The sequence below is a fragment of the Lipophrys pholis genome, assembly GCF_963383615.2.
Source record: "Lipophrys pholis genome assembly, chromosome: 5".
NCBI lineage: Eukaryota > Metazoa > Chordata > Actinopteri > Blenniiformes > Blenniidae > Lipophrys > Lipophrys pholis.
The window spans coordinates 1,472,388-1,488,278 of NC_137628.1; the positions used below are offsets into that span (position 1 = coordinate 1,472,388).

A 15,891-nucleotide genomic window follows, 5' to 3' on the forward strand; every position below is an offset into this window, starting at 1 on the left:
AGTGGAAACAGGGCCTCAGTCTGCCTGGGGATCAGAGTCAGTCTGCGTGGGGAGTAGAGTCAGTCTGTGTGGGGAGTAGAATCATTCTGTGTGGGGAGTAGAATCATTCTGTGTGGGGAGTAGAATCAGTCTGCGTGGGGAGTAGAATCAGTCTGTGTGGGGAGTAGAGTCAGTCTGCGTGGGGAGTAGAATCAGTCTGTGTGGGGAGTAGAGTCATTCTGCGTGGGGAGTAGAATCATTCTGCGTGGGGAGTAGAATCATTCTGTGTGGGGAGTAGAATCATTCTGCGTGGGGAGTAGAGTCAGTCTGCGTGGGGAGTAGAGTCATTCTGTGCGGGGAGTAGAATCAGTCTGCGTGGGGAGTAGAGTCATTCTGCGTGGGGAGTAGAGTCATTCTGCGTGGGGAGTAGAGTCAGTCTGCGTGGGGAGTAGAATCATTCTGCGTGGGGAGTAGAGTCATTCTGCGTGGGGTGTAGAATCATTCTGCGTGGGGAGTAGAATCATTCTGCGTGGGGAGTAGAGTCAGTCTGCGTGGGGAGTAGAGTCATTCTGCGTGGGGAGTAGAGTCAGTCTGCGTGGGGAGTAGAGTCAGTCTGCGTGGGGAGTAGAATCATTCTGCGTGGGGAGTAGAGTCAGTCTGCGTGGGGAGTAGAGTCAGTCTGCGTGGGGAGTAGAGTCAGTCTGCGTGGGGAGTAGAATCAGTCTGCGTGGGGAGTAGAGTCATTCTGTGCGGGGAGTAGAATCAGTCTGCGTGGGGAGTAGAGTCATTCTGCGTGGGGAGTAGAGTCAGTCTGCGTGGGGAGTAGAGTCATTCTGCGTGGGGAGTAGAGTCAGTCTGCGTGGGGAGTAGAGTCAGTCTGCGTGGGGAGTAGAGTCATTCTGCGTGGGGAGTAGAGTCATTCTGCGTGGGGAGTAGAGTCAGTCTGCGTGGGGAGTAGAGTCAGTCTGCGTGGGGAGTAGAGTCAGTCTGCGTGGGGATCAAGGTCAGTCTGCATGGGGAGGTCTGCCGACCCGTTTATGTTCCACTGTTGATAGCGGATCGGACTCTGCTGGAACATTTCTCAGTTGCGTTGTCAAAACATGATTATAATGCGCATGAAGCTGTTGTCATAGAAACACATTGAACAATAAGAGCCAAATCTTTAGATGCAGAAACGAAGGAGCTTCAGCTGATCTGTGAACAGATTAATCAGAAAGTTACTGGAACCAGTTTTACCAGCTTCTAATGAGGAATGTAGCTAATGGTTGTTTGAAAACTCTTTAAATAAAGTCATCACATGATTCATTGATAGTTTGCATGTAATTATAATCCTGGATGAAAGAGGATAAATGAGTAAAAAAAAAAAACACCCACCCTAAATATGTTTTGCAGTGAGACAGTGAAGAAACACATCCTGCATAAAGTCACGTGATTAGTGGATCATCCATTCTGACAGAAAAAGCTCGCTCAGGGGATTTAGAAAGTTGAAAGTTGCCAGGTCTGTAGCACTGATTGACTCGGTTTACATGGGCGAGTTGCCATGGTGATGACGGGACCATGTGAGGACGACTTGAACCCCGGAGTGGTAAAGGTTTCATCTGGTTTTAACAAAAGTTAAAATGAAATATATCAAATTTCTTCAACCCTCAACTGAAACTGGCCCAGCAGGTCAGAGGCAGAGGCTGGTCTAGACCCGAGCTCCTGCTGCTGGACCTGATTGGTTCACGGCCTGATGATCCACAGCCCACCAAGTTCACTCTCAACTTGGTCTGGTGAATTTTGGTGAGTAAAGTATATATTTGATCTGGGTTTTCCTGCGATTGTCACAGTTTTAAAGTTTTCTTTGTCGGTGAAGGGGAGGGTATGTATGCAGAATACAGCATAAACATCTTTTAGTGGCTCCGGACATATTTCCTGGTGTGAAGGGGTTAAATTTGCTCCGTAATAGTAAAACACGAAGACCTTCGTGTTCGACTGCAGAGTTAATAGAAACATTAGCTTGTTTCCCAGCGAGTCTCATCCAGGAGCAGCAATGAGGAACAACATGAGAAGGAGAGGAGAGTGGAAACAGAAGCCGAGGCCGAGGACATCGGGCCCGAGGGTCCATTGAACTCACAGCCCAGACAGCAGCGCTGCATCATTCTAACTGCGTGCTTACTTATCGGGCGAACTGCTGCAGACTTTCTGTAGCACTCTCCAGTGCTACCGGGTCTCCAAACATCAGCGAGCAGGTACAGCGTCTCTTTGAGTTTGGACGGGAGGTCATTAGCACTTTTATGACTGCGGGAACTTTCCTCCCCGGAAAGCTTTCGGATTTATTGTGCTGCTTTTTTCTCAGAACCTCTGTGCAAAATGATCTTCAGCGTGACGGCTTCAAACGGCAGGGATGAGGATGCAAATTGAGAAATTAACGAAAAAACTAAAGTAAATGTGTATATTTCAAAGACTGGAGCCACAATGTTGCATCAAATGAGACGACGGAATCGAAACAGCTCAGACTCTGAACATCCTGCTGCTTCTCACATTGAGTTTGTTTAGTTTGCACACAATCAACAGGCGTATTAGGCCTCGTTTCCACCACAACGAATTAGAGTGTATCCGCAAAACTTTCTTCACTTTTGGAGGGTCCGTTTACACGACACCGGTGTGCGGATGCACTGTATCCACAAAGTTTTTAATCCGGCTCTCAAGGTGGAAAGATTCTTTCACGGCCGCTAATCCCTCCTGCAGAGACTGATGGAGGCTACAGAGGCTGTTACTGCACATCTCTCCCCCTCCCTCCTGCTCATCCAGTTGTAAACAAACATGGCGGCTCGTAGTGGTACGACCCGTAGTGGTACGACCCGCGGTCCATATTCTAGTTTTATCGTCCAGGTCAGTAGTTTAATAGTTGAGTTGATATCATCCAATGTGTCATCAGTCCATACGGATGTCGGGTTCTCTCCATTTTCTTCATGTTTAAAACGTATTGTTCTCTGCACACGTCTGTGTGATTTCATTACAAAATCAAGCAACAGCGCCCTCCTGTTGCCTGGCATACTAACTACATCGTTGTCTCTCCGTCTGCTGCTGCAGTGGAAACGCACTCCTTTTTTTTTTTTTAACGGACGAGGAGTTGTCATGTGAAACGTTGTAGTGGAAACGGGGCCTCAGTGAAGCTGAACCTTCAAATCAGTTCAGCTGTAGTCGTTAGCACTCCTGCTCCATAGCAGGAGCCTCTGCTTCCATTCCATCCCGAAGGAGTTTCTGTGGGGATGCATGTTCTCCCTAAGTGTGTCTGGGTTTTACAACGGGTCTGAAAGTTCCTCACACAGTGGAAAAACATGAACTAGACTAGTGAGTCTGTGTGCGTGCGTGCGTGCGTGCGTGCGTGCGTGCGTGCGTGCGTGCGTGCGTGCGTGCGTGCGTGCGTGCGTGTTCCAGTACCTTCCTGGAGCAGCTGCTCGCTCCGTACAGGCTAAAATCCAAACACTTGAGTTGATGGAGTTCATTTTGTTCTTTTTCTAACAAACACCAGTGGTTTTGAGACACGACGTCGCTCTGACTTCTCATATATTGTTCTAGTTTAAATCGTGTTTGCGGTGTATTTAATCTTTTTTCCACCTAGTTTGTAGATTAATGCTAGCCTGACTCGAAGGTTAAGTTCAGCCTGACTCGTAGGCTAAGTTTATCCTGACTCATTGGTTCAATTTCGCCTGACTGATTGGGTTTGGGTGTTTCTTGGTTATTAATTATTTTTTGGGATGACAATTAGTCCCGTTTTGTGCAGATTCAGATCAGCTTGTGTCGGTTAGTTTGACTGTGTTTAGTCTTTCTAACCAGCTAACAATAATCAGCTCTTTACTCCAATAGTTTGTGAGCCACAGTGTTATACTCTGAGTATCAAACCAATGCCTGGTTTTAATTCCTTTATACCACTTTGGCATGTTACAGATTTGAATCCCTTCATGCAGGGTGAAGTAATAATATGTAAAAGGACAAACCGAAAGTGACCACAGTGAGCTGACCTCTTGGAGGCGCTCTTTTACACACTAAATCTGAAGTATTACAGTAATTACAGCAACTGTGGCCAAAGACCTAATGAGCTGTAATTATTTAGGCTTCGCTGTATGCTGATTATACTGCTAATCACATTATAATTACAATTTGACGCTTCTGTAAACACGACCTGTCAGATCTCAGTGGCACGTAATCAAGTGTGTGTGTGTGTGTGTGTGTGTGTGTGTGTGTGTGTGTGTGTGTGTGTGTGTGTGTGTGTGTGTGTGTGTGTGTGTGTGTGTTACCTTGTTAAAGACCCAGATCTCTCCGTTGACGGTGGGTCGCGGCACGCCGTGGCCGTTGTAGTGGAAGAGGACTCGCTCTTCTTTGGCGTTGCGTCTCAGAGACGTGCAGAGCTTCTTCACTTCGTCCACCGTCGGGTCCAAACTCTGTTTGTAACGAGCCTGAAAGACGAGAGCAAAACCAGAAATCCATCAACACCGAGGGTTTTTAACGGACATCTGACAGACGGAGGCGAAGGCCTCAGGAACGTCTCATCAGAACCTTCAACAGCCCAGACATCTTCTGTGAACCGTTGAACGAATAAAAACTGTCTGGAGCCACGAAACTGTTCGGCTTCCTCATGACAATGAACAAAATTCACTCCATCCACATCGAACTTAACTCTTTTTACCCCAGAGAATTTTCTTCCTTCAGATTTATCATCCATCCATCCATCCATCCATTTTCTCCCTCTTATCCGTTTCCGGGTCGCGGGGGTGACAGTCTGAGCACCGTCATCACATAGCACCGATTAAGAACCTTCCTGCAGGTGGTGAGCCCACGGGAATCAGATTTATCAGATTGATCCAATTGGGCCGAGAATAACAAAGAGACCAGACTGGGAACAAAGTCCGATGTGACTCATTTAAATACAGTAAAATTGCATGTTTCAGAAAGAAAACCTGAAGGAGAGAAGGAGGAGGAAGAAGAACGGGAGGAGGAAGAGGAAGAACAAGAAGAAGACAAAGAAGAAGACAAATATAAGCAAGAATAATATGGTTAAGATGAAGCAGAAGATAAAAGCCACACAGAAGACAAATAGAATGAAGATGAAGAACAAGAGGATGAATCAAAAAGGGTGATGAAGAAGAACGAAAGACCAACGAGATGAAAAAAATGAAGAATATAATGAAGACTGTTATAAAAATGTATGTTGAGTGAGAAGTGAGAGCTTGGTTCAGAAGAACGTTTCCATCGGTCTTTAGAAACACGAAGATAGGTTGTAGACGTTTCTTCATCCCAGAGCGTCACGATGTTAGAAAAATGAATGAAGCCATCAAGTCACGACCACGAGAGTCACAACTGCTGCGAGGAAACTCTGAAACAACCTGATCTGATCACAACGTTTCACCAAATTCTTTCTTCTTTCAACTCAGAGCAAAATACAAACACAAAGAAACCAAACAAATGTCATCCGTGTCGGAGAAAGAAAAGAGTTTACAGGACTACAAAAGAGACGTAAACAAGATGAAGACGAAGAAAAGGAGGCGAGACGAAGAACAGGAAGCTCGTAAGAAACAGAAAAAAGATGTGAAAGTGAAAGAAAACATTCAGACAATTAAATGTCAAAGTTCAGAAGAGCGGGACAAAGAGGAAACTGGAGGAGAAGACAGAGAGAGAATAAAGGATAAAAGAGGCAAAGAATGGAAAAAAAACTCAATAAAAAGAAGAAAACACGTTAATGTGCTCGATCAGGTGAAGAGGCGTGATGAGAAACCCGGCTCCTTAAAGTGACTGGGTTTTTTGAGTCGTTCATCCAAGTGAACCGGGTGTCTGATTCATGAGTCATTTGAGTCAGTTGTGCATGCGCACCATTCCCAGCCCCTCCCGGACCTGGACGCTCAGCTGAACTACGTCACAAAGCACGGGGAGCATCACGTATCAATGGGAGGATTCTGAAACACGTGAGGGAAATAAACAATAAAGTACACACTAGTTTATACTGGTCTGTTTATTCTGCATTATTTGTTTTGTTTCTGAGGTTTATTTGAACCAGGAACTACGGTAAATAAATCATTAAATATAAAGTAAAAGTCGAGTATCCAGAATGGCAAATATACTGTATATAACACTTTTTCACACAGGGCCATGTCGCTTTGGATTTTTTTCTTCCTCATTAATAACTGCTCATTTAAAAACTGCATTTTGTGCTTACTTGTGTTAATTTGACTATCGTTAAATTTGTTTGATGATCTGAAACACTTAAGTGTGGAAAACATGCAAAAAAGTAAGAAGTCAGGAAGGGGGCAAACAAGTTTTCACACCACCGTATATGATTTTAAAGTTTCATTTTGTCCTCCAAAATTCTGATTTTCTTCTTACAAATGTCATAAATAGTTTTACTAGTACAGTATTAATAAATAACGTGACGTTCAAAGGGTGGAACTAATTAAAGGGGACAGCATTAAATGCAACATAATACACGCTACAGTCGTATTTTAACATTTTTTATTATGTTTTAATTCATGTATTTATTTTTTCAAGCTTCGCGAAACAAACGATGTGTTTTTTTACTCTGCCGTCACTCAAACTTTCTGAGCGCAGCGCCGCTCTAGACTTTCAGTTAAGGGAGGGGTGGAGGGCCCAGGAGGTGAACGGAGCAGCTCACTGAACGACTCTACGTACTGCTACGATTCAGAGGAGGTGAATGACTTTTTAAAGTTTCAAGCTGAGTCGGGCATCGTGCTGAACCACTGAACCGAGCTCACTCGAACAAACGCACTGAACGCCACACATGAGCTTGAGGAGCCGGTAGCTGCTATTAGCGGTAGCAGCTATTAGCGGTAGCAGCTATTAGCACTAGCGGCGCAGCTTCTAGCGCTAGTAGCTGCTTCTAGCGCTAGTAGCTGCTTTTAGCAGCAATTAGCAGTAGCAGCACAGTTGCTTTTACCACAGGGGGGCTAAAGTGGGTGATGTGATATAATGTGCAGTTCGAGTAGCAGCAGCAGCACAACAGTGACATTTCTGTTTTCCTCTGTGCGGCTGGACGGCTGGAGCAAGAACGACTCAGTGAACAAGTTAATGAACGTGATGACTCGTGAGCCACTGTTCAGTAAAGTGACTCGCGGGTTTTGAACGATTCCTTCGAACTCGCACATCGCTAATGAAGTGAACGAAAAGAAACGATGGAGAGATGTTTAATACGGACGCACCAATACTACTTATTAAATACAATGAAGCCAAATTCATACTACATACACAAACGATGTGGGAATGCTATGTGCCGTCAACTCCACATAGCTCCAGTAGCATAGCGCAGTGCATAGCGTCTATCTATACACTGTGCTATGCTACTGTAGACTGTAGACCAGGGGTCTCAAACTTGCGGCCCGCAGGACAATATTTTGTGGCCCCCCACCTTGATATGAAAGTATAACATTAGTGCGGTCCGCGAGGGGAGTGGACGTCCAACGTTGCCACTCAGCCGGCTCCCGCCCCCCGTCCTTCGTCAGGGCGTGTTAACAGCCAGACTGCAGTCAGCTTTTTTGAGCTCGCCACCCCTCGACAAATACTATGATCGAGTACAAAAGAAAAGGCAACTGCCACTGGTTGCAGCAAATGCCTGAAGTTTGGCGATGTGTTTGTCTGTTGTTGTGAAATGAATCAACCAAATCAAATCTCGAGACTTAAAGCACAGGAGGTTCCGTGCTTTTTTAAAGGAATTAGAACGAGACAAACTCACAACCGCTCTTATTGTGTAGTGACACGTAAAATAAAACTCAAGAAGTTGAGCTCATCTTTTATGCCAGCTGTAAACGGCATGGGCTTTTATTTGGTCCCTAAAACCAACAGGAACTCCATGGCAGGACGACACTACACACAAAACCCTCTTCACTCCCGGTTGCCAACTTACAACTAATAAACTAAACTAAACTAAACTAAACTAAATGACCTAACTAACATGAACTAAGCAACAAAAACACAACACAATCATTACCAACACTACAAACCTAATATAACCACAAGACAAACAGAAACTCCCACAATGCATTGCAGCGATCAGCTCCGTGACGCTACATATTATTAAAACGGCGGATATATCCAGGAGATCGGGTTTTTTAAAACCATGAGTGTGAGTGGTGTGGCTTTCAATGTCATTTAGTTGTTGTGTAATTCATTACTATTTAGAGTTAAGAGAGCATTTGCTGCGTTCTGTGGCTGCGAGCATCAGCATGAAGCATCGTTCCTCCACACGTAGCGACACTCAGCACGCTCATTGGTCATACACGCCGCTTTGCACACACTGGTGGTTTTGTTGACTGGATTTATTGCGCTGTGGCTGCCCGGAGCTAACAGCTTTGGACGGTTGCAGAGCTGCGGATCTGGCTGTAATTCCACGTTCTTCGTGTCACGATTGTTGCGTAATGACGTTACATCCCTGCGTCGTTCACAACACCTGCCTACATTTTACCGTACTCTCTGTAGTGGGACCGCGCAACACAGTTGGTCTGGGTGTGCTTTGCCGTACCGTACCGTCCGGCCCACCGCGCTCAGGGATGTATCGCAGTGGGACCGAGGCAGCAGAGGGACCAAAGAGCCGCTTTGGAGCCGCGGGTTGCCGACCCCTGTTGAAGACATCCTGAGGGTCTCAACTGCTCCCTCTCTCAAATGTGGCTCAGGTATGTGAGAAGAAGCGCTGCCGAGTCTCTGGCAGTAGGCGGAGGCAAGAGAAACCATGTTCAGAAGAGCCGTTCATGATCTTCATTCAATGTTCCATTCATGTTGAGGACACATCATGTTCAGAAGAAATCATTAGAACTGTTAATAATGACGTTTGAGGATTTTTTTGGTGGAATCCCTGATGCGGCACAGCCTCACCCAGACTCTGCCTCCCGCGGCCCCCAGGTAAATTGAGTTTGAGACCCCTGCTGGAGCCTGAGGGACCGAGCCGTTAACGAGTGTATAAGTCAGACTTTTATCATGATCAGCATGTAGCATCGGTGGTGTGTGAGCCTGAAACTCTTTAGCATGTAGCATCGGTGGTGTGTGAGCCTGAAACTCTTTAGCATGTAGCATTGTTGGTAAGAGAGCCTGAAACTCTTTAGCATGTAGCATTGTTGGTAAGAGAGCATTGAAACTCTTTAGCATGTGGCATCGGTGGTGTGTGAGCCTGAAACTCTTTAGCGTGTAGCATCGGTGGTGTGTGAGCCTGAAACTCTTTAGCATGTAGCATTGTTGGTAAGAGAGCATTGAAACTCTTTAGCATGTAGCATCGGTGGTGTGTGAGCCTGAAACTCTTTAGCGTGTAGCATCGGTGGTGTGTGAGCCTGAAACTCTTTAGCATGTAGCATCGGTGGTGTGTGAGCCAAGAAACCCTTTAGCATGTAGCATCGGTGGTGTGTGAGCCTGAAACTCTTTAGCATGTAGCATCGGTGGTGTGTGAGCCAAGAAACTCTTTAGCATGTAGCATCGGTGGTGTGTGAGCCTGAAACTCTTTAGCATGTAGCATCGGTGGTGTGTGAGCCAAGAAACTCTTTAGCATGTAGCATTGCTGGTGTGTGAGGATGAAACTCTTTAGCATGTAGCATTGCTGGTGTGTGAGCCTGAAACTCTTTAGCATGTAGCATCGGTGGTGTGTGAGCCAAAAAACTCTTTAGCATGTAGCATCGGTGGTGTGTGAGCCAAGAAACTCCTTAGCGTGTAGCATTGGTGGTGTGTGAGCCTGAAACTCTTTAGCATGTAGCATCGGTGGTGTGTGAGCCAAGAAACCTTTAACATGTAGCATTGCTGGTAAGAGAGCATTGAAACTCTTTAGCATGTAGCATTGAGTTGCATGTTGAGCGGTTAAACTACAGAGCGACATCAGGCTAACTCTGCTGGTGTTGTACGAACTATCTTTCCACTCCTCTTGTAATTTTGTCAGAACATAATTTACAGTCGGTCTGACTTTTTTCATTCTCATTAATAATGAAGAATCGCCAAACTGCCGACATCGCTTGTCCTTTCTCATCCACCTGCTGCTGCCGTTGATGAATGATGTCACATAATACTTGCTGGGTTGTATTGGGGAGCTTTCATGAGCACGATTACCGTGTGCTGGATGGGACCGGATACTGGTATCGGTCCATCAATAACGTTTAATAATGAAAAAGAAAAACATGAAGGAAGAGAAGAGAAAGGAGAGGATCTAACAAGGAGAGAACAAAGAAAGAGGAAGAAGTGGAAGAACAAAGGAAAAGCGAAGCAATAAGGAGAAAAATATTTTAAAACGTGTGCGATCAGAAGAAGAGGATGATAAAGGAGGAGAGGAAGAAGAATGTAATACTCGGTTACGCTGTGTCAGAGGATGAGGAAGACTGGGTGTGTGTGATGACGGATAAGGTTTTGGATTTGAGAGATGATCCACAGCGAGATGAAACATGAGATTTGATGTTTGACTTCCCGTTATTTCCCGACGTGTCAGGCTGACCCGCGTTCAGTCGAGGAGCCGACGCCATGTTTTCACGCCGAAAACTAAAAGTTCAAGGTACCGATTAAATACTGGAAAAGAAATCTCTCTGCAAGCCGGAGAAAAACTGCTTCAGAGAAGTTTGTGCTGACATTTCTTAACAGAAGGAATCTGCACATCACACAAGGACAAAATATTAACTTCTGGTCTGAAAGAATGACGTGAACCTCAGCGACTCTTCAGACTCGACTCGTGTCTGTAACCTCTTCGTTTCCTCCCGCAGCCAGTGAAACGTGTTCGCATCATGTTCAGACACGGCGATCGTCAGATTCATTAAAAAAAAAAAAAGAGCACAAAGTGACTGAATCCTGCAGAACAGCTGCTGTTCAATCTGAATTATTCAGGACGTTCATCTCGTCTCAACCCACAAATCAGGAAAGTGTAAAAACAATGCGTGTTGCTTTTCACCAGCAGCTCAGATTTGGGCCGAAAGCTGAACAGCCTGTTTCCATAACAACCGAAGAGCTTGTGGAGAAATCTCTACAAACCTGAGACATTAAATTAGGAGTGGCGTTTATGACGCTTTGAGAATCCGTGAAATCGGGTTCAGGTAACAACTAATGGGATTTTATAAAGACCAAGGTTCCATTTAGACGACGACAACTGAAGAGAATAAACTTTGTTTTTGTTTCCCTGAGTCAGACTGTGAACCTCAAACTGCCCCTAGTGGCGATAGAGTGCCTGCATGTGACAAACACGTCCAGCGGTTTGGGGCAGTGGTGGGTTTGGAATAGGACAGTGGTGGTGGTTTTGGAGTGGTGGTGGTGGGTTTGAGACAGTGGCGAGTTTGGGGCAGTGGCGGGTTTGGGATAGGGCAGTGGGTTTGACGCGGTGGTGATCTTGGGATAGGGCAGTGGGTTTGTGGTGGCGGTGAGTCTGGGGCAGTGGTGAGTTTGGGATAGGGCAGTGGGTTTGTGGTGGCGGTGAGTCTGGGGCAGTGGTGAGTTTGGGATAGGGCAGTGGGTTTGGGGCGGTGGTGATTATGGGGTGGCGGTGGGTTTGGAGCGGTGGTGATCTTGGGATAGGGCAGTGGGTTTGTGGTGGCGGTGGGTTTGGGGCGGCAGTCGGTTTGGAATAGGGCAGTGGTGATTTTGGAGTGGTGGTGGGTTTTCTGTAGTGGCGGGTTTGGGGCAGTGGCTGGTTTGGACTAGTGGTGGTGGGTTTTGGGCGGTGGTGGATTTGGGATGATAGGGGATTTTGAGTGATGGTGGTGGGTTTGGGACAGTGGCGGGTTTGGAGTGGTGGTGGTGGGTTTTGGGCGGCGGTGGGTTTGGACTGGTGGTGGTGGGTTTTAGGCGGCGGTGGGTTTGGACTGGTGGTGGTGGGTTTTGGGCGGCGGTGGGTTTGGACTGGTGGTGGTGGGTTTTGGGCGGTGGTGGATTTTGGATGATAGGGGATTTTGAGTGGTGGTGGTGGGTTTGGTACGGTGGCGGGTTTGGGACGGTGCTGGGTTTTGGTACGGTGGCAGGTTTTGGACGGTGCTCAGTTTGGGTGGTGGCCCCGTGGTTGAACAAGCGGACATTAAATGCAGGAGACTTGGAGTTTGCTGGTTCAATTTCCACAGTGACCTTGAGCCAGACCTTTAAATCCCATCAGCTCCCGGAGCGCCATCATGTGGCTGCGCCTCCACAGTGAGAAAGTTGATGTGGAAAAAAATAAATTCCCGCAACGGATGAATAAAGTTTGATTATTATCCTAAAAAAGAACACAGCATTCAATCCCTGGTAGATAACTTATCTGTCTCCACGTTTCCTCTGAGTTGCAGTTTATCGTCAGAAACAAGAAATGAAGAGGAGCCGATGTTTATTCCTCTAGTTCGACTCCAGAGTCTCAAACAACATAAACCAGGATGTTGAGGCTGCTCCGGAGGCGTATTTCACTAAGAGATTCTTCACAAGTCGAGTCCACCTGAGCACATTTTACAGGGAAACAACGGAGAAAGACAAAGCTCACATTTCAAAATATCAAACACCAGAAATAAGGATCTGAATCAGCTGCAGTGACTAAGAACGCTGGCAGGCCAGGCAGAGACATTCTGTTTGCAATGATCCAAACCTCCCTTGACTCAGACGTCGTGCAGCCAAACTTCTTATAAACCCCTCGCACATTTCTCAACAATAACCATTTCTGGATAAAAAAAAAAAATAAAAAAAACTAATGAAAAAAAACTGCATAATGCGACAAACACTGGAAATAGACTCGACTGTTACGAGTGTAATTTGTGGACAAACTTGGTGGTTTTTACAACTGTGAGTGTGAACTTTAAAACAAGCTGTTTATAGAAGGAAGAGGATAAAAACACACAGCAGGTCTGCAAACCTTTATTATAACGCTGATTCATAAATCAGACTGTGCTTTTAAGAGCAAAGTCAGATTAAAGAAAGATATATCCTCCTAAGAAACGAGAAACAACGTTCAATGTTTTAAAGAAACACTTTGAAACTGTGGTTTGAAACAAACAATGGGATTTTTTAGTTCACTTTTTGTTCTCTGGCCATTATACTGTGCATTAAATCTTTATTTATTATAAAATGTAATAGTCATTTTCAGGTAATCTCCAGTAAATTCTCCTTTCATTGCATTGAACAGAGTTCAAACTTAAGGTGGAGACCTTCTATTCTGATCTGAACAGCTTCTTCACCTCAACCAGGCAAACTGACCTGAACCGTCCTCACACCTGAACCGTCCAGACACCTGAACCGTCCGCACACCTGAACCGTCCTCACACCTGAGCCGCCCGCACACCTGAGCCGTCCTCACACCTGAACCGTCCTCACACCTGAACCGTCCTCACACCTGAACCGCCCTCACACCTGAGCCGTCCTCACACCTGAACCGTCCTCACACCTGAACCGTCCTCACACCTGAACCGCCCTCACACCTGAACCGTCCTCACACCTGAACCGTCCTCACACCTGAGCCATCCACACCTGAACCGTCCTCACACCTGAGCCATCCACACCTGAACCGTCCACACACCTGAATCGTCCGCACACCTGAACCGTCCAGACACCTGAACCATCCACACCTGAACCGTCCTCACACCTGAGCCATCCACACCTGAACCGTCCACACACCTGAATCGTCCGCACACCTGAACCGTCCAGACACCTGAACCATCCACACCTGAACCGTCCCCACACCTGAACCGTCCTCACACCTGAACCGTCCACACACCTGAACCGTCCACACACCTGAACCGTCCACACACCTGAACCGTCCACACACCTGAACCGTCCTCACACCTGAACCGTCCTCACACCTGAGCCATCCACACCTGAACCGTCCTCACACCTGAGCCATCCACACCTGAACCGTCCACACACCTGAATCGTCCGCACACCTGAACCGTCCAGACACCTGAACCGTCCACACACCTGAGCCGTCCACACACCTGAACCGTCCTCACACCTGAACTGTCCGCACACCTGAACCGTCCGCACACCTCAGCCGTCCACACACCTGAACCGTCCAGACACCTGAACCGTCCTCACACCTGAGCCATCCACACCTGAACCGTCCACACACCTGAGCTGCAACAACTTCTCTCGTCACCTCTCAGCAGAGCAGACGATCACTGATGGTGAAGCTGAATGAAAATGTACACAGCTGATACCAATCAGAGCTCGGATTGTAAACTAGTAACTGAGTGTTTTCCGTCACTACCACACGATGAGGTGATTGTACAGTTAGCTTCAGAACCAGAACCAGAACCCTGCTGTCCAAGCTGAAGCACATTTCAAACAGGTACAAGCAGTCAGGGGCACAAAAGCCCAAAAAACTAAAGAAAAATTAAAAGTCATCAACTGCTGATGGAGCAAAATAACATTGTTGTTGGACTGAATGTGAATCAATAAAAATCTGAATTTATGTTTATGTTTTTGATTTGTGACATTTTGAAACAGTCTGGAAGATTTGTTGGTGGAGCGTTGAAAGAAAATAAAACATTTTCATAGTAGTCACTTTAATCATATTTACCAAGTCCTGGGGCCAGTACATCCCTGTATTCTCTGCTGAACTTCTAACATCTCATGTCCTTTCCTACAACAATGCAGATGAGTTCCACCATATTCTATAAAATAAACCCGACATAAACCCTGAGAAACGAAACACTGAGTTGGTTGATGGAGCTCCTGCCACCTCATGGCCGTCTGCTTGTTTTCTCCGCCACCTGTCGCTTACTTTAGACCAAGCTTCACGGCTCGGTGTGTTTTATAAGAGCCGAGTCAGCGTGAAGCGGCTGGAGGAATTCTCGAGGAGTAGCAGTCGGAGACATGTGCATTGTGAGCTTCATTAAACGGGTGTTTGCGTGGATGGAAGGGACATCGAGGTGTCGAAGAGTTATGTAACAGAGAGCGCCCATTTCGACCAGTCTGAATCATTTTCACACTCACCGAAGCCCTGCTGTTACACAACCAACATGCCTTTTTTCCAAACATGCTGCCTCCTGTCAAACACAGAAGACACAAAGCCACATTTCAACTTTAACTCCTCACAGAAACTTTGAGCCGCCGATACCGACAAGAAGCCGCGAAACAAAGAGTCCTTATTGACTTCACCCGTCACCGCGGAGCTGCTAACAACACAAACCTGCACTTCTTTCACTGGATTAAGTTTCCCTTTGCTTTGGAAACCATCTGTCCTTGATAGAAACTCCTATCATTGGAAATAAACTGTTTGCAAACCTCTCAAAAAAAAAGCAACAGAACGATTATTTTCTCGAACCACAGATGTTAAATCAGACTCCGACTCCTAAAGCTAAACCTGGTTACTAACCAACCTGAGCCCAATCAGGACTCCTCTGACATACCTGCCACTTTACATGTACATCCTGCAAAAAGACTTTCATTTAGACTGTGACTCTTGAAAATGGACTTTCTCCTTTTTAAACGACACCTGGTTTCATTATCTAAAGAAGACTTGAACTCTTTCGATACGACTTCAAATGTTCAAATTGGATGTTTCTGATCTGATCGAGACTCTTTCCTAAAGAACCGATTTCAAGTCAAAACGTGAAACTTTCGTAGCGTTTTGTTTGTTCGTTTACATGACAACAGTGCACGGAGCCAATGACAACACTACTTTTTGAAAAGGCTCTGTCTCCATGGAAACGGGAGGTAACACAACTTTTCAAATACTCTGTTGTTGTGTAAATGGGAACCAAAAAGGATTTCTGGAAACACTCTGACTCCGTCTCTGTGGAAACGCTACTACTGCTCCTCGGCCGTAGTAACTAGTAGTTGTGCACATGCTCAGTAGAGACAATCAGAACAATCTTTCTTCCAGCGAACATGCAAACTGCATATAGGCCTTGTATTTGAACCCAGGACCATCTTGCTGTGAGGCCAGAGCACTAACCACTGCCCCACCGTGCAGCCACAGGAATGAAAGAATCTGCAAGAGAAGAGAATCTGACAGAGTCT

At 46.2% G+C, this 15,891-nt stretch overlaps 1 protein-coding gene across 1 annotated transcript in view; it reads right to left on the minus strand.

Annotated features, from left to right (window-relative positions):
- The window catches only part of rptor (regulatory associated protein of MTOR, complex 1), a 205,834-nt gene that overhangs the window by 126,267 nt on the left and 63,676 nt on the right, over positions 1–15,891 (minus strand). Inside the window, 1 exon segment of the mRNA XM_080462735.1 lies at positions 4,263–4,421. Coding sequence (XP_080318861.1) covers positions 4,263–4,421 — 159 coding nt within the window.